At 50.6% G+C, this 23,185-nt stretch overlaps 6 protein-coding genes across 11 annotated transcripts in view; 2 read left to right on the forward strand and 4 right to left on the reverse strand.

The window, feature by feature from the left end:
• LOC144036848 (zinc fingers and homeoboxes protein 1-like) overlaps positions 1-1,299 on the reverse strand; it is a 6,895-nt gene extending 5,596 nt beyond the window's left edge. The window contains exon 1 of the mRNA XM_077547750.1: positions 41-1,299. Coding sequence (XP_077403876.1) covers positions 41-279 — 239 coding nt within the window. The 5' untranslated portion in view covers positions 280-1,299. The remainder of the gene's footprint in view (positions 1-40) is intronic.
• The window catches only part of LOC144036858 (uncharacterized), an 18,487-nt gene extending 9,121 nt beyond the window's left edge, over positions 1-9,366 (forward strand). The window contains exons 2-5 of the mRNA XM_077547766.1: positions 7,389-7,555; positions 7,639-7,743; positions 8,024-8,191; positions 8,259-9,366. Coding sequence (XP_077403892.1) covers positions 7,517-7,555; positions 7,639-7,743; positions 8,024-8,191; positions 8,259-8,438 — 492 coding nt within the window. The 5' untranslated portion in view covers positions 7,389-7,516 and the 3' untranslated portion in view covers positions 8,439-9,366. The remainder of the gene's footprint in view (positions 1-7,388; positions 7,556-7,638; positions 7,744-8,023; positions 8,192-8,258) is intronic.
• Positions 9,367-9,530: 164 nt separating this feature from the next.
• Positions 9,531-12,457, reverse strand: LOC144036854 (saxitoxin and tetrodotoxin-binding protein 1-like). Of its 2 annotated transcripts, none has more exons than XM_077547756.1 (6): positions 12,278-12,457; positions 12,074-12,204; positions 11,911-12,002; positions 11,705-11,833; positions 11,507-11,626; positions 9,531-9,687 (listed from the first exon to the last, which is right to left on the reverse strand). In XM_077547756.1, the coding sequence occupies exons 1-6, from the start codon at positions 12,407-12,409 to the stop codon at positions 9,635-9,637; spliced, it is 657 nt and encodes a 218-aa protein (XP_077403882.1). In that variant the 5' UTR covers positions 12,410-12,457; the 3' UTR covers positions 9,531-9,634. The 2 variants fall into 2 exon arrangements, with proteins under 2 accessions (XP_077403882.1, XP_077403883.1); XM_077547757.1 differs by having other exon boundaries at positions 12,074-12,201; positions 12,278-12,453.
• Positions 10,389-22,751, forward strand: ube2g2 (ubiquitin-conjugating enzyme E2G 2 (UBC7 homolog, yeast)). Of its 5 annotated transcripts, none has more exons than XM_077547762.1 (6): positions 10,389-10,645; positions 20,282-20,317; positions 20,399-20,444; positions 20,607-20,725; positions 21,460-21,600; positions 21,996-22,751. In XM_077547762.1, coding segments are annotated over exons 3-6 (375 nt in total). In that variant the 5' UTR covers positions 10,389-10,645; positions 20,282-20,317; positions 20,399-20,442; the 3' UTR covers positions 22,109-22,751. The 5 variants fall into 5 exon arrangements, with proteins under 5 accessions (XP_077403888.1, XP_077403886.1, XP_077403885.1 ...); XM_077547760.1 differs by lacking the exon at positions 10,389-10,645 and adding an exon at positions 19,124-19,281; XM_077547759.1 differs by lacking the exon at positions 10,389-10,645 and adding an exon at positions 19,334-19,433.
• On the reverse strand, positions 13,430-15,730 carry LOC144036855 (uncharacterized). The gene is made up of 6 exons (XM_077547758.1): positions 15,561-15,730; positions 14,789-14,934; positions 14,389-14,453; positions 14,142-14,309; positions 13,573-13,677; positions 13,430-13,497 (listed from the first exon to the last, which is right to left on the reverse strand). Exons 1-6 carry the CDS (start codon positions 15,678-15,680, stop codon positions 13,460-13,462), a joined length of 642 nt encoding a protein of 213 aa, XP_077403884.1. The 5' UTR covers positions 15,681-15,730; the 3' UTR covers positions 13,430-13,459.
• Positions 17,383-19,391, reverse strand: LOC144036857 (cortexin-1-like). Its single transcript, XM_077547764.1, has 2 exons — positions 18,360-19,391; positions 17,383-18,105 (listed from the first exon to the last, which is right to left on the reverse strand). Exon 2 carries the CDS (start codon positions 18,067-18,069, stop codon positions 17,836-17,838), a length of 234 nt encoding a protein of 77 aa, XP_077403890.1. The 5' UTR covers positions 18,070-18,105; positions 18,360-19,391; the 3' UTR covers positions 17,383-17,835.
• Positions 22,752-23,185: the final 434 nt, after the last annotated feature.

A 23,185-nucleotide genomic window follows, 5' to 3' on the forward strand; every position in this document is an offset into this window, starting at 1 on the left:
TCGTGCGTACTTTTGCCACATGTGGGCGGGGCGTACGTACCTCCTGGTGCGCTCCGACGTGCTCGTGCCCACGTCGGGATGCTCCGAGTCCACGTGCACCGCGAACAACTTGAGCGTTTTGGTCGTGAAGCTGCAGTACTTGCACTCGTAGCCTCCCGACGACGGCTCGGACAAGCTGTCGTCCTCGGAGCGGTCCGCGTCCACATCCACTTCCGGCCCGTCCTGGTCCGAGTGCGGCGGAAGCATACACGGCGTGCTGGACTTCCTGCGGCTCGCCATGACAACTTTTGGGCGTAGAGCTGCTTCAGTTGCGGACGCCTCGCTGTGGCATCATCACAACCGATGCAGGGTTCGGACTTTCGCGTCGGGTCACGGGCTGGCTGTCAGGATTTCATCGCACGTGTCCAAAAAAACACTCAAGCTTCATGGATCAACTTGGTCTCGATGAACCGGAAGTTGAGTGGGGACCATCGCAACGAGTCGAGCCGAAACAAATCCACTTCCGCTCGCGCTCAAGCACTTTGGCTTCACGAGCTGGCGTCGAAGTTTCCGCTTGCTGATGTTGTTTACCTGCAGCGAGCTCGACGCTGCTCGGTTGGCAGCTACGTGTTAGCAAGCAGCTGCTAGCTAGCGGCCTCGGCTAGCTGGCCGCGTCGCCTCCGCGCTTGGGCGTCAGTCTCGCTGGCCCAAACCCTTCCGCCTTTCGGCCGACGACGAAGAGTCCATCTGACCAAAGCGGCCACCGGCTGCGGTCCCGACTCTCATCTTATGTTTTTGTCGCGTTGGCAACGGCGACAATTTGTAGGGAAGACAAAACCAAACAAAATCCCGCTTTCGGTGGCGAAGCCAATGTGCGCATGTACATTTTGAATGACAGCAACGGCAAACGCTCATGTCCGTTTTGACCTTTTCCAAGTAAAATCTTTTACAAACTAACATGTCGCTCTGCTGTATTACAACGCGTCTTCTGTTTATGGGTACATGTTTGTCTATTTTTACTCAAATGTGTCGAATGTGCTTTGTTTTCAAAACGTTCTCGAGCAAATGTCGAGCGAATGGCCAAGCTTTTGTTTTGAAGGTAAGCGTCGAAGCGGAATTGTCATCGGCCTGACAAAATTTGATAAGTAAGATGAGAGCGGTGACGTCACGACAACTCCTACTTTTAGTTCGAATTATTGGGTAATAAACATATCTACCCAGCTGCAAATATGTGTCCACTCATCAGTGTTAATTGTAACAGTAAATTGTTATTTAGTCTTAGTACGTTTTGACTAAAGTGTCAGTTCTTATCATATACTGTAGTTTTAGTCAAAGAAAACTGCAGTACTAAATTACACTCTTTTATTTTGTTGCCCACTAATACAAAAATATCAACTAAAAAGTGTAATATGTGAACTTGTTTTGAATTGGGCTTTGACGGAAGGTGCGATATTTTTGAAAGCCCTTCGTCTTTTGAGTGTTAACTTGCCCTCTTGCGGTTCGATTAGGGGATGTCGTTGCTATTTGTCACCTGCGGGCACGTGAAGTCCTTTCGTGTGATGAAGGCTTATAGAAATCAACTTGACTTGACTTTGAGCATCTGCGCTCCAGCGAAAAGGACTTTTCTCGTTTGCTGTCACCGCGGCAACAGTTTGAGCAAATGAAAAGCTTCTCGTGGGCAACGTCTTAAGATGGAAGCCGCAAAGTTTAAAGTTAAATCTGAAGGAAGGAGTTTGTTCAAAATTGACCGATAGTATGGGGAGACAATTGTCATTTTCACCTGTTTTTGACTGATACATCCGTGATTTTCACCTGTCTTTCAGATCCACAAACATATTTGCGAGTTGTCTTTCTTTCTTAATTTGATCATTTGCAATATTCAATTATGCTTGTGAGTTGTCGAATGTGCGTTTGTGGATCGTCGCGCTCGCGCATTTACTCGAAACGCTGTTTCGAGATATTCACACACTCTGGATATGATTGATTGATTGCAAGGTGCTGTAAATATCTCCGACATTTTTGTTGAATTTTTGCACTATTGTGATGACTTTTGCAATATTTAATGTTAAATGTGCAATTTGTTCAATAAAGCATACAAAAAGATATTGACATGCATGGACTCTCAATGCCGCTTACTCGCCGTTAGAAGTGAAGCCACTGGCGGCCATCTTAGGTTGCCATTTAGGCTATTAAAGCCGGCTAACTTAATACATTGAATGAATTGTCTGCTGCCTTTTCACGTTACTGTCAACCGCAGAAACTCCGCCGTGTATGTATGACGTAGTTGTACCAAGAAGTCTTTCATTTCATCGCTAAGTATTCTTGCCCTTCAGAAGTTCACCGTTTGAGTTTGTGCAACCTTAGAGCGCCCTCCAGGGGTTGCTTTGTTCATTGTTTTGGTGAGAAGAGAGAATTGCAATGTGGCAACGCCGACTCGTTTATGTGCTACGCGAACTGTTGGATCCTGTTTCGTTGTTGCTCTGGACAAGAATTGTCCTTTTACGACGACCTAAAGAGGGTAATGGTCAGAGGCCATTGTTCAAATAAACAGCCCAAAAGGAAAACAAAGTCTGGTTATTTGGAAGGTCGTTAACTCGCTGTCTAGCTGGTGAAATCTCGAAGCTTCGGAGCGAGGACAGCACACACTGAGAAAAAGAATGAATTGTTCTCTTATCAGGTAGATCTGCGGGTCCACGCAAAGATTCGTCTGCGTCATGTTGTGAGAGCCTCAACAAGCAAGTGGAAGCAAAGCCCTCGCTGTGAAACGTAAGCCGAACATTTGTGAGTGACAAACAATTCACAATATTGTAACGATAAGCTGCTCTGAATGCTTGATGCAAATGGTCAAGTTTGCTCTTAGCCAAGCTCTCATGACTCCATACAGGAATCCAAGTGTGAAACACGCACTAATAACTGTGTTTTCAGCACGCAAAAACAACAGCAACACGTTGCCAGCAAAAGTGGCAGCGTAAGATGGCTGAAAGCTAAAAGCCCCTTCCTCCTCTGTCCACGAGGCGGCAGTGTTGCCGCCTTCATCTGACCTCCCATGTGTTCATTTATTGAACACAGGGCGGGAAACGAAAAAGCACCCTCGTTAGTTTGGCCTGCAGCTCACGCAGCCTCGACAAGACATTTTTCTACCGTAAAATGTTCGAATGGGGTGGATTTCACGGACTTCCGAGTTTCACACATCAGCGTCGTTTTCCGGTGCTCGCACCCCCACCCCTAAAGCCATGATTTCACGTAGACATGTTCAATAAGTTATCATTTTCCCTAATTTGGGGGTTAAAACTTTATTGATTTTTTTATGTTCCCATCACACGTCGTTGTTAAGGGGCACAGTTGATTGACGCACAAGGAAGGAACTTGCGCTTTTCTGTTGTGAAGATTCACCAACATTTATTCCTTTTGAATGAAGGTGGCCAGTCGGGGAAATGTTTTCTTATTTGCCTTCTTAATTGTTTGATGGGAATTCTCTTTAGTTTGTGTGCTAATTGAGCGGATTTTTGCTCATTTCTTCGTACCGACGGCATTGTTGGCGTGTTGTTTAGCATGTAAAAGACATGATGTGGACAACTTTAAATATTAAAGAACCAAGTTGAGAACGAAAATGTGAATGTTGAGGGAAAATATCGGACATGTCGTTGTGTTTTTCGGGGTCTGGCTCCGGAAAAACCTTTTGCTGGGTTTTGCCTCCCAGTTTTTGGAAGCTTGCAGAAAAAATGGGGCTGCTTGATTGAATACTTGCAGGTGGCGCTATTGAGCCAATTCATTCATTCATGCTATGAAGTCAAAATGTGTGGTCTGATGTGCGCAAACGTTTTGATGGATGGATGGATGGATGTGTTTTGGTGGCAGTCTTGCCTTGCGAGTGGAATCCGTTGATGGTCTTCTTGGCGTTGCTTGCGTTGTTGTGGGGACGCGTCTTCGCTTGCACGCGTCACATCAACTTCAAAAGCGCAGCCACAAACGACACGTAAACGCGCACAGATGGCAAAAGTACTCGAGTACTCCTCCTTTTTCTTCAATGGAGACGTAGCCGGAGTGTGGAAAGTACTCGAGTACAGCCGTCAATCGGCGTGTGCTTTTCTTGCCACTTGGATTGCAAGTCCCTTTTCAAATCTTTCAATATTTGCAGGGCAAATCCGTCAAAGTAGTGCTTTGCCGCCATCCTGTTTCATCTCGCAGTCAAAAGTTGAGAAGCGGCGTTGACGTCATGTCAGGTGTTTCCTTTGGCTAAAAGTAGTACTTTGATGCAGCGTTTTAGTGCCAAACTTTGACAAAAGCAGCACTTGAAGGTGTAGCTTCTCAGACCAAAGTAGTGCTTTGACACCGTCTTGTAGTCAAGGAACTTTTCCAATGAATGGAAGTTGCTTGATTGTGATGAAAGTTGCGCTTTGGTGTCGTCTTGCACCGTCTTTGCTGTCGAGGAACTGCGTTGAAGTGAGTTGAGGTGTTTGGCAAAAGACAAAAGCGGCGGCCGGCCAAAACGTTTGGCTGCCATTTTGACTCTCGCGTTGCCTGGAACGGCCGAGCAAAACTTTTTTTTTGTTCACGCGCACTCGCAAAATATCTCAAAGTCAGACCTTGCCTTTCTACGCAGTGGGCGGAGCTCCACCACAAGCGGGAAAGGAAAGCCCGTCCTTCTCCTGAAAAGCATGACATCATCCCCCGATGATGTCATTGGCCACCGCCAGAGACCAGTTTCTTGTTTGTTTATAAATGCCCAGGCATTGGCTGGCGACCAGTCACACCAGTGTCATTCTGAGGCCTGGCCTTGGTTGGCGACAGGTCGCCAGTCAGCTGGGATCCGGTCTAGCTCATCTCAGGGCACACATTGTGGAAAAGGAAAGGTCGTGCGGCAAAATGAAAACCTCCCGGCCAGGATGGACGGCGTCCAATCAAATGACACAGCAACCTTTCCTTTCTCACCAGTCCATTCTATAACAAACTTTGCCTTGCCAATTATTAGTGATGACGTCACAGCCAGCGTGTGATGACATCATCTCCTGGGGCGGGGCCGCGACTCCATTTTCTGATGGACTTTATTCACTTCCAAAAGGACTTTTTTGTTTCAGTCAGACAGACGGCTGCGAGTGCGTGTGCGTGTGCGTGTGCGTGTGCGGGGGGGGGGGGTCACCGTGGGCGTTGATGCTTGAATGGCTGTGTGGCCGTCTGATGACTCAGGTGATGTGTCATACTCGCACGCTATAAAGGGGAACTTTCACATGTCCACAAACACTCGCGTACTGTACACATCAACTGTACACGCACACACACGCGCACGCACACATGCTGGATTTATTTATTACACACGAAAGGGACCCACGACAACATGAGACGTAAGTTTGCTCTTTTCTTCCCACTTTCAAGGGACGTGCGTGCGTGCGTGCGTGCGTGCGTGCGTGCGTGCGAGCGAGCGTGAGAGACGGACGCGTGCTTGAAATCTTCAACGTGTGTGACGAGACGTGACGATGCCGCTCTCACGGAAATTGTAATCGCCATGGACACGCGTTGAGGGCGTGGCTAAAGCCCACCGCGCTTGGCGCGCGAATGAAAACGGGTCACGTGAGAAAAGAACGAGAAGAAGTCCAAAGTGGAGTTGAAACGTCGACGTGGAGCTAAAAGAAGCTCAAGTCAAGCTAACGCGGAGTTGAGAGGTCAAAGTTGTACAAAAAGGAGCTAAATCAAGCAAAGACGCAACGCGTGATGGGACGGATGTGTGGACGCTCGCTGGCTGACGGATTGACCCAAAAATTGAGAGCAAAATTGTCCGCGTGGAACTTGCTTTAACAAAAACCACAAAAAAGAACTTCCTTGACGCCAGCACGCTTCGCAAATAAGCGTACAATTATCTACGCGGCGAAACGAAAAAGTGCTGCATCAGCAGAACAAACGAAAAGAGGCGCCACCATGTGGTGTGGTGCCATACTGCAGATTGTTGCACACACAAAAGAAAAGAATTTCTTCCTCGCGCTCAGTCTGGGAAACGCCGCGGTCACATGATGACAGCCGGCGTCACAAAATGGCGGCCCTTTTGTTTTTGATGCTTCGGCAACCTTTTGTTTACAAACGTGCTAAAACCTTGGTTAGCTAGCACTGTTGGCGTCCTCAAATGATCATGTGACTCATCCAGCAGCATTCTATTGGACGACGGTCATCAGGCTGTTGCGACGAACCCGCGTGTCTGTGATGCTACAAAAAAAAGAAAAAAGTTCTCCGAGACGACACCAAAAAAAGAAGTTGAAAAAAAAAGTGCGGGTGTGTCGTGTCGGGACGTCGCAAATGATTCACGCTTTTGGCCAGTCACCTTTTCTTCCTGGCGCTGCGCCGCACCGACAGTCACGCTCGCGACAATGCCTGTGTGTGTGCGTGCGTGCGTGTGCGTGCGTGCGTGTGCGTGCGTGTGTGCGTGCAGAGACTTTTGTATGTATTTTTTTTGTGCGCGTGTGGGCGTGTGCGTGCAGACAGTGATGTCATCATCTGCATTAATGCACTGCGAGTTTCCTCATGAATTCATTAGGAGCTCACAAATTTCCTACGTCTAGACAAAGAAGCATTGTGATGTCATTCAAGGTCGTCCTGAGGTCACGCCCCTGGCGGAGGTCATATTGTCAGAAGACGAGCGCATTCGCTTCATGGCTGCAAACGACAAACTCGAAGGGGCTCAAAAGCCGACCTGAAAGAAGCTCAAGTCAAGTCAAGCTGTTGTGGAGCTCACACAAGTTCAAAGGTCAAGAAAAGTCGAGTGGAGCTCAAAGAAGCCAAATTGGGAGTGAACGACGCTCAAGTGCGGCTAACTGTAGCTAGCATCGTGCTAAAGTCAGGCTAAAGCTAGCAACGCAAACGATGTCTTCCTTGTTGGCAAAAGACGCACACTGAGAAGGTGTTTGAAGGTGGTGAGGGTCGGCCAGGGGCCACTTCCTGCCAGGGGCCACTTCCTGCCAGGGGCCACTTCCTGCCAGGGGCCACTTCCTGCCAGGGGCCACTTCCTGCCTCCCTCCCTCCGGGTGCCACTTGCGACTCCCTAAAGGCCCGTCGCTCCCCCCAAAATGGGGAAAGTCCAAAGTTGGTGTGCTGCGGCTGACTCAGCAAGCACATGCGGGCTGCGTGCGTGCGTGCGTGCGTGCGTGCGTGCGTGCGTGCGTGCGTGCGTGCGTGCGTGACCTGCTGAAGACATGAATGAGGTTGCGTGTAGCGCACACTGCTTGTTCGGCACTTTTCACCGCCTGTTGTGGGCGTCGCCTGCGTGCCAATGTCCTCCATGTTGTTGTTCTTGTCAATGTTGTCGTCGTTTTGTTGCGATTGTGACGGCAGTTGACGTGTGCAAGCGATGCATCTTCATCATCATCATCATCATCGTCACCATCATGACGATGATGACGATGATGGCCTTCTCTCCCGGGCAGTGCTCCGTGACTCCGCCTCCCGTCTGCTGCGCCTGCTGCTATTGGTGGAGCTGCTGCGGCCGTCGCGCTGTGGCCCCGCCCTCCACAAGGCCGCCCTTTGCAACGCACTCAAGTCGGCTGTCAATCAAATGGACGTCATCAGGAAGACGGCGCAACGGCTGCAACGCGTGCGTCCCGCCGCTCTTCATCATCGTGGTTTTTCTGCCCGCTCGCTCCCGGTCACGTGGCCGTCGCCATGTTTGCGTTTCAGGATGACGACGACGAGGCGGCGGCGGACGACGACGACTTGCTGGAGGCGCCACTTGAAAGTCTTCCCGTCCTGGCGACGAGCGCCGCTCAATTGCGCACGTGGAAGGTCAACAAGATCAACACTTTGATTTTTTCTCTTTTTTTTTTGCATGAGCGACGTCCCAATTCGATTCGAAAGCGTCCGAGAAAAAAAAGAAGGAAAGAGGCTGTCGGCGGCTTCGACCTTCATGCGAATACGTGATGGATTTATTTGTGCCATTGTTTGGCCAACCACTAGAGGGAGCCGTCATGCAGTCGCTGTTGGAATGTCGTAAAAGAATGGCAAGTGATGGTCCAATTTGAAATTTTCTGCGCGATGACGTGTGGACCGGCGTTTGTCTTGGCAGGCCGACGAGTCGCTGCGCAGGTTGCACGCCAACGCGCTGGCCTTCCACGCGCACGCCGACTGGCTGAAGGCGGCCGCGGAGAAGGTGGACTTGCCCTCCGAGGCGGCGGGGGGCGCCGCCGTTCACCTGCTGCGGCTGGCCAACCTGCTCAGGACGGCGCTCGTCCAGGTGAGCGAGCGCTCGCCACAAGCGGATGTTGGGACGCCATTTTCACATCCGTCTTTGCGCTTTTCAGATGGAGACGCCCGTCCCGCCGCCGTCGCCATCGCCGTCGTTTCCGCACGTCCGGACGGCCTTCGAGGCCGTGCGCTATTCGGCCGAGATGTCTCGCCGCTTGAATGTTTTCTGCGGCTTCTCCAAACGGATCCTACGTCGCCTGCGCAAGGCGGCGACCTGTCCTCACAGGGGGAGATGAACGCCGCCATCTGGCGGTTTGTCCTCCAGTTGCAATGGGCAACGGAATGGTCGCCAGTGCGCCGCATCTGCTCCCTGATGTGGACTGGCGACCAATCTGCTGTCCTGACGGAAGCACATGAGCCAAGCATTTAGATGAAGAACTGATTGGTCGCCAACTCATGTCACGACAACTAAAAGGAAGGACGGAAGGAAGGAAGGAAGGAAGGAAGGAAGGACGCCTCCTGGCCCGGCCAGCAGGGGGCGTGGGTGCCATGTCACATGACATGCTGGCTTTGCCACTGGACGCTCCTGGCACGCTTCCAACATGTGATGTGACGATTGACATACGTGAGGTATGTTTCAATGATGTACCTTGCAAGCGTTTGTCGTGGTCACATGTCTGGAGAAGACGGCATGTGCATGTTTGAAACGTGTTTCCTACACGTTACTCGTAAACGTTGTGCATGTGGCACACGTGGAAGTTGCAACTTAGCACACGTGTGCCTGATTCCAAATGTGATGTGTTACTTTGACTTATTTATGTACATGACAAACTTGACATGTACATACATGGAATGTTTCAAACATTTTTTTTGTATCTGAAAAACTGTGAAGTGTCCACAAACTGTTCGAAACACGTGACACGTCTACGGCTCGTCACGCTAGCCACGCTTGACGTTGCCACTTCCTGTTTTGTTTTTGTATTTGTTTGTTTTTCAAGCATCTTTATGCGGGGGTGCGCGACGAGGACGAGGCGCCGGCGTTTCGTCTTCGTCGTCCGGTAGAAAATATTTCACACTTGTTCCTTATTTATGTTTTGACCAATAAAAACGGGACTTTGCAAGTCAATTTGTCTTTGCTGACGTAATACAAGAAATGAGCAACAGGGGGCACCTTCACGGTGGCGCGGTTGGCTTTGTGACGTCGCATTTACGGCGGAGCAGCTTGCAAAAGGTAAGCCGAGCTGCACATGAGCGTCTCGTGTCGGTTTGTGTCGTGCGCCAAACTGCTACTTTGACATTTGATGGCTTCAAGTCATCTTACTGGCGTGTTTTCAGCCAAACTGGCGCGCGCGCGTGCGCGCGTATCGGATTCCCACTGAGAGCAACGGTGAGATGACAACACTTTTATTTGTTGTTTCTCCGCAGCCGTTCCGTTCCGTTCCGGCTGTGGTCAGACCAGGTCGGGTCGGGTCAGGTCAGGTCAGGCCGCTCGTCAGCGATCGACTTGCTGCTCGGCCGTCGTCGTCGACTCCAGCTGGCAAAATTCTGCGAGGACAATCAATCATCAGACGATCGAATGGATCATGGATGCGTTTGATTGGCGATTTGCACCTGCAATGGGCTCTTTGCGTGCCTGTTTTCTTTTCGCGCTTCCGCTTCTCATCGTCGAGCCTCATCAAAAAAGACTCTTTTTTTGTTTTTCATTCGGTTTTGTTTGCATGTTATTGCACGCGCGCGCGCATTTTGCTTGAGGAACTTCAGAACTTTCCTTTTCTTCTTGAAAATCAACAGGATGAAACAAGCTTCACGCACGTCACCGCATTATCGTCAAGGTCTGCCTTGGACGAAGGTGAGAAGAATTGACCTTTTAGGTTGAAGCTTCTTTTTTTTTTGTTATCACGTGAATGATTTGACGCTTCAAATTGCAGGCTTTGCATCTTTGCTGTTGAACTGCAGGCTGAGATAGAAAGTTTGGCAGCAAGCAGCCGGCTGCGCCTTTCATCCTCCCAAATAGCAACGGCGCCATCTGCTGGTCAAGGTACTGCACTACAAGACGGGAGGCACTTGGGAAGTCGACGTCATTCTGCTCGCTCGCTTCACGTCCTGTCTGGCACCTTTTCAAACATTTGATTTTCATAGTCAGCCACTAATTGTTGACTTTTTGTTTTGTGCAGATGTAGATGAAGGATGTATTTTGTATTTATTGATTTTTTAGGATTTGGCCGCCTTTTTTTCAATGTGCTTGCGGCCTTCGCACTGAAGGGGGCGCGCTGCGCCGCACGAGTGTACACTACTGCTACTTCTTCTTCTTCTTCTCCACTTTCCGAGCTGCTTCTTCTCCAATGTTGATTTCAGCTTCGCAACTTTTGTCCTCAAAGGTTTTTCATCCGCTTGTGCTGTATTTTCCTGAAGGAAGACTTTAGTTGTTGTTACGTGGCACCTTTTAGACGGCGACACCAAGAAGAAAATGAGGTCAAGAACGCGAGTCCACCTGCAAGTTCAGGTAAGATCATCCATGAGATGAAGACGTCACGTCTTCCTCTGGTCATGTGACTTTCGGTCGTCATCTCACACGCGAACATTTCCGAATGTGAGCCAATGTCAACTTTTTTCATTGAAATCATCTTTGACTTTTGATGCAACATTTGCCAAATTGTCAACATTTCAACAAACGCTGTTTGCAATTGTCATGTTTTGTTGCGGTTGAGCAAACGAAACGAGTCTCATGACACCAAAAGATTTTCCAAACGGATCCTCTTGATGCCTTTGTTGAGGAAAACGTCCGCAAAATGGATTCCAACGCAATAAAGCCGTCGTTTGAACGATATCTGCAGCTCAACACCTCCAAAACCGAGGAGCTGCTACTGGACTTGAGGAGGCGGCGTCCGTCACCCGTTGCCGTCTGTGGTGAGCAGTGTGAAGTGAAAGTGGCCCCGCCCATTACTGGTGTGGACCCGGACTGCGTGGCATCGGTGGCAGACGGGAGCGCACCAACAGGACGAGAGCACAAGATGGCGGTGGGGCAGTGACGGGCTGCAGGTCCCAAAGACGCCGCAGGTCCTTCCTTCCCTGGGCCGGAAGACAACGTGACACGGGGCCGAGGACGGCGAAGGAGCGCTCTTATTAGCACGCAATTTGGCCTTCTTCTTTTTTTTAATGGCCGTATTGTTTGTCAGCTGGATGGTTCGATTTCCCATCTCGATTATTCAAGTCTATCTTTCTATTTGATGACTTTGAGAATTGATTCCAAAGGACGTTTTCAGCACAACTTGTGACGTCGTCAAAAGTGCAAAAGATGGCGTGCAAACAGCCCGATGATGTCACACGTGCGGGCGCGACATGCTTGATTTTGGTGACCTCTGACCTGCGCTGCCGTCATCGATGAAATGTCGCCCGGACACGAAGGACAAACACGCCACCATTTTCTCAAGCTTCTCGTGTTCTGCTTTCAGTCGGTCCGCGTCCGCCGCGTGCGCCGCCCTCGCTGACACACAAACACACGCAGTCAATTGAGTGTGTGCGTGTGGCACTCTGGCATTTGTGTGTGCGCGCGCGCGCTTACTGTAGCTGAGCAAGAAGCGACCCATCTCGCCGGCTTCCACGAACATCAACATGGCGTCCGGCGACCTCTCGTAGAAATGCAACGTGAAGGAAATGTTGAGCGGCAGCAGCGAACCGTTGCTCGCCACCTCTGACACGCACACACATGCAAATGAGATGGCCGGATGACGAGATGCATTCGCGTGTGTGTGTGTGTGCTCGTCTTACTGTCCACGAGGGCCTGCAAGACGAGGGGGTCCTCGCTGCTTTTGTCAACGGGCGCAGTCACGTTCAACGAGTACGTGACGCACGAATTGTCACTGGAACACACAAACGAACGTCACGCACACACACGCGCATGCGCGCACGCTCACACACGCACACGTCTCACCGGTACTTGTTCTTCTCAAAGAAGTGAATGTCGTCGTGTCTGGGGTGCAAACTGACGGCAGAACTGGCAACCTCGGAAATCTGGAGCGATTCGGCGGCGCCCCATACCAGACGCCATTCCCCGAAAACCTGCTTAGGCCACACCCCCGGCCCCGCCCTCAGTCGGCAAATGAGGCCAGACATTCAACGGCCGACGAGCGCTTACCTGATCCAGGTGCTTGGTGGGGAGGGGCTTGTAATGCTGGTCACAGGTGTGCCCTCTCGCCAGAGACGCCATCGTCATCATCATCATCATCATCATCATCATCATCATCTTCATCATCATCATCATCTTCATCTTTGCGTTTGTCCTCAACTCTGAAGGAAGTTAAGTGGCGCTACATGGCCTTGCATTGGAGGGCTTTTAAAACAGACGACCCCCCCCCCCGCGACCCCACCCCCGCACGTGGGAGTGTGCTCAGTGCTGTCGAACCCGTTTTGTTTGTCCATCAGGTCCAAAAGTCTGCTTGCATTGATCGTCTTGTCAAATGTTGTCGATTTCAATTGAAAGCAACTGAAAAACAAGGCAAAGCGTTGCCCAAACCAGAGTTTGGGGAAGGGTTCGAAAGATCGAAAGGAAACGTCTCAAAAGGGTTGCGACGTGTAAGCAAGATGCTGTTTGGCGGCCATTTTAAAAGGATCCGTTAACACGCAAGTGTGAAAATGTCATTGATTGATCGTTTCGTTGACTTCACGAGTTGAGCGGAAATCCTCAAGATGGCGACGACGTCATGTCACGTGCACTCAAAATTCAGCGTTGCTGCTCCAAAATCCAGTTTGGCCTAACGTGAAAAAGTCCAAGTGACACGAAAGTCTCATTTCCAACGACTCGATCAGAGAAAAATCCCAGTTGTGGAAATAAGTGGAAGCTGGAGAGCGTTCCGACTTCATTGATGTTCTTGGCAAGTCTGTCAACGTTGCGTCACCAAATTGCAGACTTTCTGTTGCCTATAATCTTGCTAAGATAGCTGATTGCTAACGTTCGAATGAGCGGTTGGCAAAATGGATGCTCAAATGCATGCGTGAGGGACGCAGCATTGCTCAAAAGTTTGTTGATTTGAAGTCTTGGCAAATTGCCAAACGTTGATCAAGTCAAATGTTGTCCGGCGAGGCCAACAAAGTGGAAATCGACGTCTCGATTCCTGCGCAATTGATTGCGAGCGAAGTTTGCGTCGAGCCGGCCAGCAGGAGGCGCTGTGGCCGCGGTTGCGCAACGCACGGCTCGCTGAGCCGCTGCTGTGAGCGTTCACATTTGAAAGAAAGGCTTGTCCGAGCGCTAACGGCGCTATGCTAACAGTGAGAAAAAGACAAAGACACGTTTTGCTCTTTGATCTGTTTATTAAGCGCGTCAGTTGATCATGACGACGTTGCGGCCGTCACAGAAGCCTGCGGGAGGACAAAGCAACAACACGTGAGTCGCGTGATCCACGTCGGAACGGACGCGGCGGGGCGGCCGCAAACCTTTTTTGGGGTCAAAGGTGAAGTCGGGTTCGCCGGAGAAGCCCAAGCAGCTGGCCTGCTTCTTAAAGTGTTCCAGGTCCGAGTCCTTCATCTCCTTCTCTTCAGCTGCGGAAGGACAAATGCAGGCCACAAAATGGCTTTTTCAATGCGGAGACAAGATGGCGGCGGCGCCACGCATCAAGCATGTACACCGTCATGTGACGTCATCAGTCAGCACCAGCAAGCCGCCGTCCGGCACCTCCGCTTCTGCCGTCCTGCCGGCTAGCGTGCTAGCGCTAGCCTAAACAAGCAGAAGGAAAAGCCCGCACGACGCACACATTTGCACGCCACGAGAAAATCAAAGTCGCCGCAGAAACATTTTGGGCCTTTCAGTCTCGCTAAAAGTGTCATGACTGAAATTCACACGGTCCGACGTTCACGTTGTCCGCGCGCGACTGGGAACAAAGCAAAGGCAATCGCTTGTCCAGCAGATGGCGCCAACGGCAACTTTGATGGTTCGCTTTGGACTGAAGGAAATTGCCAAATTTGGCCCCGAGACTGGCTTGAGGCCGGAATGGGCGGGGCCTCACCAAACAGGTAGAGGGCGCGGACGCTCATCTGCTCGTTGCTGAGCTCGTCCATGTGGATGCCGAAAGCCTCCAGGAAGTTCTTGAGGTCGCTGGCCGTGCTGTTGAGGCTCATCACTTGGCAGCCGGCGCACGTCGGCAGCAGGTGGTAGACGGACGAGATGTTGTGCACTGCGGGAACATCGAGAGCCAACACGTCACGCAAAGCGGCGGCACACGGCGTCGCCGGCGAACCGCAAAGATGCCTGACTTTTGGCCGACGCCACCGTGCCGTCGATGGAGATGTTGAGCTTGGTGCCGTAGCAGGTGCCGTTCCTGGAAAACATGGCGGGCGGGCGGCAAAAAGAAGGTCAGCAAAAAGGAATCGGCAAAAAGGAATCGGCAAAAAGGAATCGGCAAAAAGGAATCGGCAAAAAGGAATCGGCAAAACATCAGCCGGTGACAATGGAAGAATTGTCACCAAACTGCGGCAAAACGGGGAAAAGCTTGCGAAAGCCGTCCAAAAGTGTTGCGCAAAAGGTTCGAGGACTTACCAGAGAAAAATTGCTTGAAAGTGGCAAAAGGCTCGGAAAGAAAACGTGAAAGAGTGCGTGTGCGTGTGCGTGTGCGTGTGCGTGTGCGTGTGCGTGTGCGTGTGCGTGTGCTCTCACATCGTCATCTCCTCGTACAAGTGCAGGTCCTTGTCGTTGTGGGCGGCGGCGCTGATGTTGACGCGGGTGCTGTCGGTGATGCGCAGGATGGCTTTGAAGGCCTCGTGGTCCGCGTAGCCCGACATGAACGCCCGTCGGCCCGACAGCTGCACGGGCCGCAACATCACGTCAACAACGCCACGGACAACCCGAGCGCTCGCATTTTCATCTTGTCACTTAAGGGGTCAAAGTGCAGCCGCCTCTCGTGATTCTGTGGCTCGCATTGCTGAAGCCAAACTGGACTCAAATTGTGTCAAAGCAACAATTTCGAGGAGATGGAACCATTTTGGGTGCCGGGAACAAAAGTTGACTTGAATGTCAGCGTGGTGAGAAAGTCGCAAACATGTCACAAAAGAAAAAAGAAAACGTTTTGTCATCAGCGTCGCAAGAAAGTTGCAAAAGAATGCTAAAGCGTTTGTCAGATAGTCGAGCTGGAAGAAGTTTGTCAAAGCAGAATGAAAGATTCTTCAAAAAGGCCCGTCAAAGCGTTTTACGTGTTGCCGGCAATTGTTGGCCGTTGCGAGCGACAAACGGCTCGGCCGAGCGTCCAGACTGAAATTGGATGCCATTGACCACATTTGGTTGTTTTTCCTGGAGAATGCGAATTGGATCGATCGATTGACCGATCGATCGATCGATCGCCTTCAATCATTTCGAAGCGCTTTCCTGTCACAATTGCGACGGTCTGGACAATGCTAACGTGCTAAGCTAGCGCTTTCCGGGCGGGGCTCACCTGTTGGCGGTCGTCCAGCGGCAGCGGGGCCAGCAACGCCGCGCATTCGTCGGGCGTCGGCATGGCGATGACGCCGGAGCACGCCAGCGCAAACAGGAAGTGGAGGCACACGACTTTCATGATGAGAGTTGATGAGGCCAGACCGCAGAAGAACCGCCGCCGCCGCCGCCGCTTTTATTCCGCCGCCTCCTGGACTTTAGCATTTGTGGCCGGCCACGTACGCTTTGTTGACGCAAGGTCACCTGAAGGTCGCCGGCCGCCATCGACCCGGTCGGGCCTCTCGCGTGCAAACATTTCGCAACCTTCGCTCACGTCACATTCACACTTTTGCAAACGATTTCAATCGACCTTCGTTGACCTTTGCCAACATGACGACGCTGGATTTCTATTGGCGCTTTTCCACCTTCCGAGGCCCTCCAAGCGCTTTTCGTTGGAGGAGCAACTCGGGTTCGGCGTCTTGCTCAAGGATACTTGGGCACGGTCACAATGGCATGGGATGGAACCCGCAATCTGCGGCTTGGGAGACCAGCACGCTACCAGTGATGCAATCCGTTGTCACGATACCTGACATTTGTTTACTCGCATGAATATTTTGTGGCATTTAATAAGACGTCGCCGCATTTGTGAACATTGATGACTATTTGGTAGCAATCTTTTTGCCGCATTAAATGACTTTTCGTCATTAACGTTTATTTGGTCATTTTTCAGATCTGATGAACTTTACGTGTGTGTTCAAAGGGGGGGGCGGGGGTCGCTGGGTCTTTATTTGCTGATTTCAATGAATCACTGAGACAGTCAACGACCCCCCCGGGTCCACGCGACGCTCGTCTGGCGGACCTTCAACTTTGCGAGCGAGCGCCTCATCGTCCTGCCGCCCCTTTTCCCTGGATTGGAAATGTTGCCGATGCGTGGAATTGTCCTCAATCTGTAGGAAGACGTGACGTGACGTCATCTTGCAGTTGAGCGGTTGGCAAACGTTTGGAGAAAAGGAATCGCACCCGTGTCGACCTGATTTCAATTTGAATTCAATTGATTGATTGCTGTTGCGCAATTCTTTCCAGCTCAGCCAATGGAAGAAAAAGTCTGCAGCCAATCAAAATCATTCTGCAAATCCTAATTGACCTCAAAGTTGAGTCCGATTTCACGTCGGACAAAAAAGACCTTCGCATGTGCGGCCACGAGGAAATCTACTCGAGTACAAACACGCAAGAGCATCCAGGTGCGATGCAAAGTTGACAAATTCAAATCTTGACATTGACAATCAGGGCAAAATGTCATGCGGGGGAGGGAGGCGGAGTCACGCCAACCAATCAGGAGCCTGCATTGATTGCGCAAACGGATGCAAACCAAAATGAGACGTTGGCCCCAGGGTCGTTTTGCGTGCCTTGCTCAAGAGCGGCAGCTGCCACTTTCCAACAGCGTCAAACTCTCAACTTGTCCTTTCATCAACAACCTGCAAAAACTAGACAAAGGTCACCGTCCCCAAAAGCCAGAGGGGACTTCAATCTTGACCTTTTGCCACCTTCGAGGCGACCAATCATCTTGAAAGCGTCTGTCAATCTTTGATGTCGTCAAACCCGAAGCGACTTTCGCAAGTAAAAAAAGTTCTTTCCCGTTTTAGTGCAGATTTGACATCAAACTGATTTTCATTTGGGGGGGGTGTGGCTAAAATAGCATCCGGCATGAGTTGCTCCTCCCCCCGTAAGATGACAACTTCAGCATTTCCCATCAGCGCTTGTCTCCCCAAAATGCACATAGTTGCGTTAGAGCGCCGCGTCGTCAGCCATGAGTGCACGCAAAACATGGAGAGAAGGCAAAAGGGTCAATATTGCACAACATTTATTTCAATGCAAACCGAAGCTTTGGTCTGCTTTAGAGTGCCTTGTTGTCAGCCGTGAGTGTGTGAAAGGCAGCGTAGCGAGGAGTGGAGGGTTACGTAGATCAGAGCATGTTAACGTGCTGTCAAGTTGGACTTTTTACCCCCTTCAAGTCCAACTTGGACCGCGGGCTTCGGGCTGCTGTAACCCCTTCAGAGTGCCTCATTGTTGGCCGTGAGTGCCGTGCACACGTCATGGAGAGAAGGAAGACGAGCAAGGAGAAAGTCTGCGATGAGAGCCAGCGTGCGTGCGTGCAGGGACTTTAGCAGTGGTGTGGCCGCTGTAGAGCGCCTCATTGTCGGCCTCGAGTGTGTGTCACAAAGAAAACAGAAGAGAAAGAGTCAGAGGTGAGCGGCAGCCCGCCCCGTTTCTGGTGCCGCCTCCTCTCACGCCGCCTGTCAGGAGACGATGCGGTAGTCCAAGGCTTCCTTGTCGGTGCGGTCGGTCCAGTTGGAGGCCGGCATGCTGCGGTACGGGTCCAGAAGGATCCGGAAGCAGCGCACCGTCAGCACCAGCAGCAAAAACAGGAGCCCCGCCACCAAGACCAAAGCGGCGCGCTGCTCCAGGCTGAGGAAGGACGAAGACCGGGGGTCCGAGGGGGGCGCGCCGCTGCCGTAGGCCTGCTCCGTCATGTCGGTGGATTGGCGGCGAGGACGGACGGGACGGGACTGCAACACAAAAAAGTGGACGTGAGCGCGACGCCCATCAAAGGCACACGCAGCCACTGAGACAAAAATAAAACGCCGCTAAAATTAGCCGGGCAGCTCGTCAAACGCGCAACGCCGTCACCTCACACACGCGCGGCACGACAGCCACGCGTCGCACGTCCTTCCGTGTGTCACGTGACCTCTGCCAGGTCACGCCACGTGTCACGCCACGTGTCACGCCACGTGGCACGTATGTGACCGGCGTCACGGCTTACCTGTCAGCTCAACGTGTCGACGTGAAGAGCGGCAAAACTCGGACGCTTCTTTCCATCATCCTGCCGGAGGGGCGGGGCCTGGACGTCAGACGTGTGATTGGCCAAAAGCATCTTGAAAGAAGGATGCTGTCGTGATCGTGTGCCAGCGAAGCCGAAATCCCTTTCAAGATGAAATGTTTCTTGGGTGGCAGCTTGTCAAAGTTGCTTCGGGCCAATCAAAGCGACCGATAACAGACACTACAGACTCGCGTCCTCGCACCCGTCGGCGGGAGCGCGCGGTTGGGGGTGAAAGTGTTGGAACGCGGCCGGAAACGGCATTGATGTGTGAAACCCGGAAGTCAGTGAAGAAAGACCCGACCGGTCTCGTGATCGCATCCCGGTGTTGTGTCCTCGATCCAACTCCAGGTCAATTAAATAAGCATGTTTAAAATAGATTCAATATAAAACAACTTTCCAACTGCTCCAAAACAGCGCTTCCCCCGTTCGACTCCTTTAATTTTCAATAAAAAGTTGGTAGCGGGCTACCAGCCGGCCTGCCCAGAATGCAGCGCACTTCGCTTATACTTGTTTCATTTTTGGGGTACTGATTTCATTACACCTTGTTTCTTTTTTTCTTCCTTCTGACGAGAATTTGTTGCATTTTTGTTGTTTTTAGGTTAGCATACTGTAAATTCATTTGTTAGCCTCATTGGGGGTCGGCGATTTTCAGCCTTCAATAAAGTTTCAAAATGAAAAATTCAAAAAAAAGAGACGATCACGGCCAGGTCGGCCTGGATGTGCGCATGCGCGTCGAGGTGGGCGGCCTGGCCTGGCCTGTGACGTCATCGCAGCTTGGTTGGCGTAGTGTCGTCGACTAAGACGACGACGACGACGACGACGATGGCGGGCACCGCGTTGAAGAGACTCATGGCCGAATACAAACGTGAGGACAACCGCCCTCACATCCTCCACAGCCTCTTGACCGCCACAACGACATTTTGTCGTCGTCGATGACCGGCGCGCCTCCGATTGCGCACGCGCGCACGCGCGCACCCTCTGTCGCTTCCAGAAGCTTCCGCGCAGCCAAAAAACAAAGTTGAGCGCGGACACGCTGGGGTTTTGTTGCGTTTTTTTTTGTGTTTTTTTATTTGGTATGTGTATGTTTCACGTGCGTCAGTTTGAGTGTTTTCGCTTCGCTCGAGACAAACGTCGAGCAACAAATAAGCCTTGCTGTTGCTGCTGTTGTTATTTGGAGCTAAATGCTAACGTGGCTTCCGTTCCGACTTACGCTGTTGTTGTTTTCCAGGTGGGCCGGCGGATAGCATGTTAGCTTGTTAGCTTGCCAGCCGAGCGCTCACGGAAAAGTAAACTGCCGAAAAGAAAGAAAGAAAGAAAATATAGATTGCACGTTTTAACGTGATCGTATTGATCACATTTGTATCCTAATTAAGTGCGATAAGTTGTGGCAGTGGGTATTTTGCCGTGCAAGCGCTATTTTGCCGTGAACGGTCGTTCTATTCACGATGGCGCCAGCTGGTCCACATTCACTGGCGCACAATTTGTACTTGCGCCGTTCACGGCAAAGTAAGGCTAGGTGGAAAATCTCCATTCATCAAACAAAAAGCTAAACATAGCTCGTTAACAAATATTTGCATAATTCACCAGAACCAAATAAAAAGCTGACGGTGCGACGAAGAGAAATGAAATGAAGCAACAGAAGACATTCAAACTCAATTTCCAGCTTTTGATGGCTTTCTTGCTTTTAGCATCAAATATTGAAATTGAGTGCGCTTCTAGATCTTTCTTAACAAACCCAAGGAAGTAATTTTACCTCGGCAAAATTTTTTACATTTGCAAATCATGTAAGTGAGATAACTTAAGTAGTCGAGTATATTTTTTCCGAGTGAGGCGCAGATATAACGTGTGCACGTGTTTTCTTGCAGAGCTGACGCTCAACCCGCCGGAAGGAATCATAGCAGGTACGTCGTCCATCTCGTTGAGTGCCGAAAAAACGTTTGGGATCGGCAAAGTGATGGATGCAAGGTTTGCCTATTTTGCAGGTCCCGCCAATGAAGAGAACTTTTTCGAGTGGGAGGCGCTAATCATGTGAGTTGCGTCCCGTTGGCTCCGAGCACCATTTCCTCACAATCGACATTTCATCTGGATGATTTACCTTTAGACGTACAGTTGACGCACGAGCCAACCGACCGACGAGTTTTTCCAGATACGAGCCGTGCCGATTGTTTGTGGCGTTTCTGTGCCTTTCAGGGGTCCGCAGGACACGTGTTTCGAAGGCGGCGTCTTTCCCGCCGTGCTCACCTTCCCTTCCGATTACCCGCTCAGCCCCCCCAAGATGAGGTTCACCTGCGACATGTTTCACCCCAACAGTACGTACGACCGTCCGTCCACCCGCCCGTCCTCTGCTCGCTCACAACTCGGGACGGCCCCATTATTGTGGCAAAGGTCGGCATCGGCCCTTTGGAACAATCATTCCATCCTTTTCAAAAGCTCTTCATGCTTTCACTCCACTTGCTCATCCTGGGAATGTTCTGCACCCGAAAACTCAGATAAGTCCAAATTGGAACCTTTGAGACATTTTCCCGCCCGTAGAAACGATACGAAGCTTTTATGAATGTGAGCGAGGCCTTGTCGAGCGCCGTTCGCTGCTGATGATATCAAAAGCAGTCGGTTTTGATTGCTTTTTGTCTGATCGTTCAAGATCTGCCCAGTATTTTGTTGTGCCAAAACCCGGAATCCACCTTCTTCTTTCACCATCAAACAAACCAAGTTTGTGTCTGCTCGACTTGCTTTCGCTCAAAACGTCAGCTTATTCCCCAAAAGACGGCTTGACACCAACGTGACCTTTGACTTTTGGCACACCTCAAAGTGTCAAACAAGCATAACAGCTTGTGATGGCAAAAGCGTCATCGCCATCATAATCGTCGTCATCATGCGTTTCTTTCAAACAAGCAGCGCAGCAAACCAAACATTTAGCAAAATGAGTCAATGTGCCGGCAATTTGAAAGGACGGCGGGCGGCGGCAAAAGCAATCTGGATTGAGGCATGCGTGGCCGAGTGGCTTGTGACGTGCGTGATGGCCAATGTGTGTGTGTGTTTTCAGTCTACCCCGACGGGCGCGTGTGCATCTCCATCCTGCACGCGCCCGGCGACGACCCCATGGGCTACGAGAGCAGCGCCGAGAGGTGGAGTCCCGTCCAGAGCGTGGAGAAGATCCTGCTGTCCGTGGTTAGCATGCTAGCAGGTAGCCGCTCCTCACTGTACACGCTGTCGCCTCCTTTTATTGTATTTTGTATTTTTTTTTGTCAAACTGCCGGCTTTTGACTTTCCAAATGTACCGTCTCGTTCAACACGTTGCACTCGTCTCTATATGTTCGTACTGCGGGTAAAAAAACGGAATTGCTCCCACACGTTGACAAATGAATTCCTCCATGGATGTTGGCTACGCGTTTCAGCACCAGATGGTGCTAATGGTCAACATCAATCAATGCAAATACAACATCAGAAAAAGTAGGCCGTTACAAAGTGTAAATGAGCCGTGAAATGTTGACTTGTCTCCGACGTCAAGTCCATTGACGTCAGCAAAAATGCGTCGCCATGGAAACCGATCACCTCTCCGCCCTCCCCTCTCTGTTTCAGAGCCAAACGATGAAAGCGGTGCCAACGTGGATGCCTCCAAAATGTGGCGGGAGGACAGAGATCACTTTTACAAACTGGCTCAGAAGATTGTACGCAAGTCCCTGGGCCTTTAGTGATGATGTCATCACCCAGCGCCGTGTGTGTGTGTGTGTGTGTGCGTGTATTTACACAGCAGCATGGACTGCCTGGTCACGTCATCACGTGATGACGACCTCACGGCCACGTGAACAGGAGCAGATTCCAAGCCCCGCCTCCAGGAAGTGATGTCACGTCTTGAGCCCGGCACTCCTGACTGCTCATTGGCCGTGTAGGACAATCCCACGGCGTCACGGAACACTACCTGAAAGTTGTCAGCTGACGAGACGCTCGTGATTGACTGCGGGAAGCCGTTTGCGCGTTTCTTCCGTATCTTGGGCTTCTCAGTCGGGTCGCCTCACTTGTACCACACTTTTGCACGCTAGTAGACTCGTTAAGTTGTCATGTTTTTTCCCCTAACTCCTTTTGGTTGAAGCAGGTTATCGAATAAATGTTCAAGCAGCTTTCAAAGCGGCCGTGCTATACTGTGTAAATGTTTGTAGTTTAGTTCCTACAAAAAAACTCAAACATTGAGTTGAATTTGACGACTGGCATCGTGACGTCTGGTGACTTTGTTTGTTGTACAGTAAGCGAACAATGCAAATGTTCTGTTAGCCGTTAGCTGCATTTGAGCATGTGATGACCTACAAGCAATTAAATGAAAACTCCAACTAAATATTAGATTAATTTGTTTGATGGCAAAGGACTGTTTTTGTTGTGTATTGTGTTTTACGATCTTCTTGAATGTTACTTTTACGCAACTTCTGTGAAATACTTGATGAAGAAGTAGAACATCATCGTGTCATGAATTATAAACGACTACTAAATGATGTCGAAAGCAAAACCGCTATAGAAGCTCAGTTCATTTAACTATTTAAAGAGTTGTACGTTCTACTAAAGCTGAAAATCAAAAGTGTTCATTTCTTCAGGTTATCGTGCGAAATATCAAATGACTTTATTGAAGACTATGAAATTGTCCCCAAAAATTGAGTTTATGTACAGCTCCAAAACGGATGGCACATTATTTCCTCTGCATTCGAACAAAAGGAACACATTGAGTCAAAATGTACACTTTATATTTTGGCAGTTCAAAAAGGAAACTACGCAAAGTAGGC

The sequence above is a fragment of the Vanacampus margaritifer genome, chromosome 17 (genome assembly GCF_051991255.1).
Source record: "Vanacampus margaritifer isolate UIUO_Vmar chromosome 17, RoL_Vmar_1.0, whole genome shotgun sequence".
Taxonomy (NCBI): Eukaryota; Metazoa; Chordata; class Actinopteri; order Syngnathiformes; family Syngnathidae; genus Vanacampus; species Vanacampus margaritifer.

Excerpts from the sequence above, each read along its gene's own strand:
- LOC144036857 (XM_077547764.1), bottom strand. The coding sequence starts at position 18,069 with ATGACGGAGCAGGCCTACGGCAGCGGCGCGCCCCCCTCGGACCCCCGG.
- ube2g2 (XM_077547759.1), top strand. The coding sequence starts at position 19,349 with ATGACCGGCGCGCCTCCGATTGCGCACGCGCGCACGCGCGCACCCTCT. Across the intron at positions 20,445-20,606 it reads GAGTGGGAGGCGCTAATCAT|GGGTCCGCAGGACACGTGTT; the intron begins GTGAGTTGCGTC and ends TGTGCCTTTCAG. Across the intron at positions 21,601-21,995 it reads CGTGGTTAGCATGCTAGCAG|AGCCAAACGATGAAAGCGGT; the intron begins GTAGCCGCTCCT and ends TCTCTGTTTCAG.
- LOC144036855 (XM_077547758.1), bottom strand. The coding sequence starts at position 15,680 with ATGAAAGTCGTGTGCCTCCACTTCCTGTTTGCGCTGGCGTGCTCCGGC. Across the intron at positions 14,935-15,560 it reads CGCTGGACGACCGCCAACAG|CTGTCGGGCCGACGGGCGTT; the intron begins GTGAGCCCCGCC and ends CGGCCCGTGCAG. Across the intron at positions 13,678-14,141 it reads CCGCGCCCTCTACCTGTTTG|CTGAAGAGAAGGAGATGAAG; the intron begins GTGAGGCCCCGC and ends GTCCTTCCGCAG.
- LOC144036854 (XM_077547756.1), bottom strand. The coding sequence starts at position 12,409 with ATGAAGATGATGATGATGATGAAGATGATGATGATGATGATGATGATG. Across the intron at positions 12,205-12,277 it reads CCACCAAGCACCTGGATCAG|CAGGTTTTCGGGGAATGGCG; the intron begins GTAAGCGCTCGT and ends GTGTGGCCTAAG. Across the intron at positions 11,834-11,910 it reads CTTGCAGGCCCTCGTGGACA|AGGTGGCGAGCAACGGTTCG; the intron begins GTAAGACGAGCA and ends TGTGCGTGTCAG.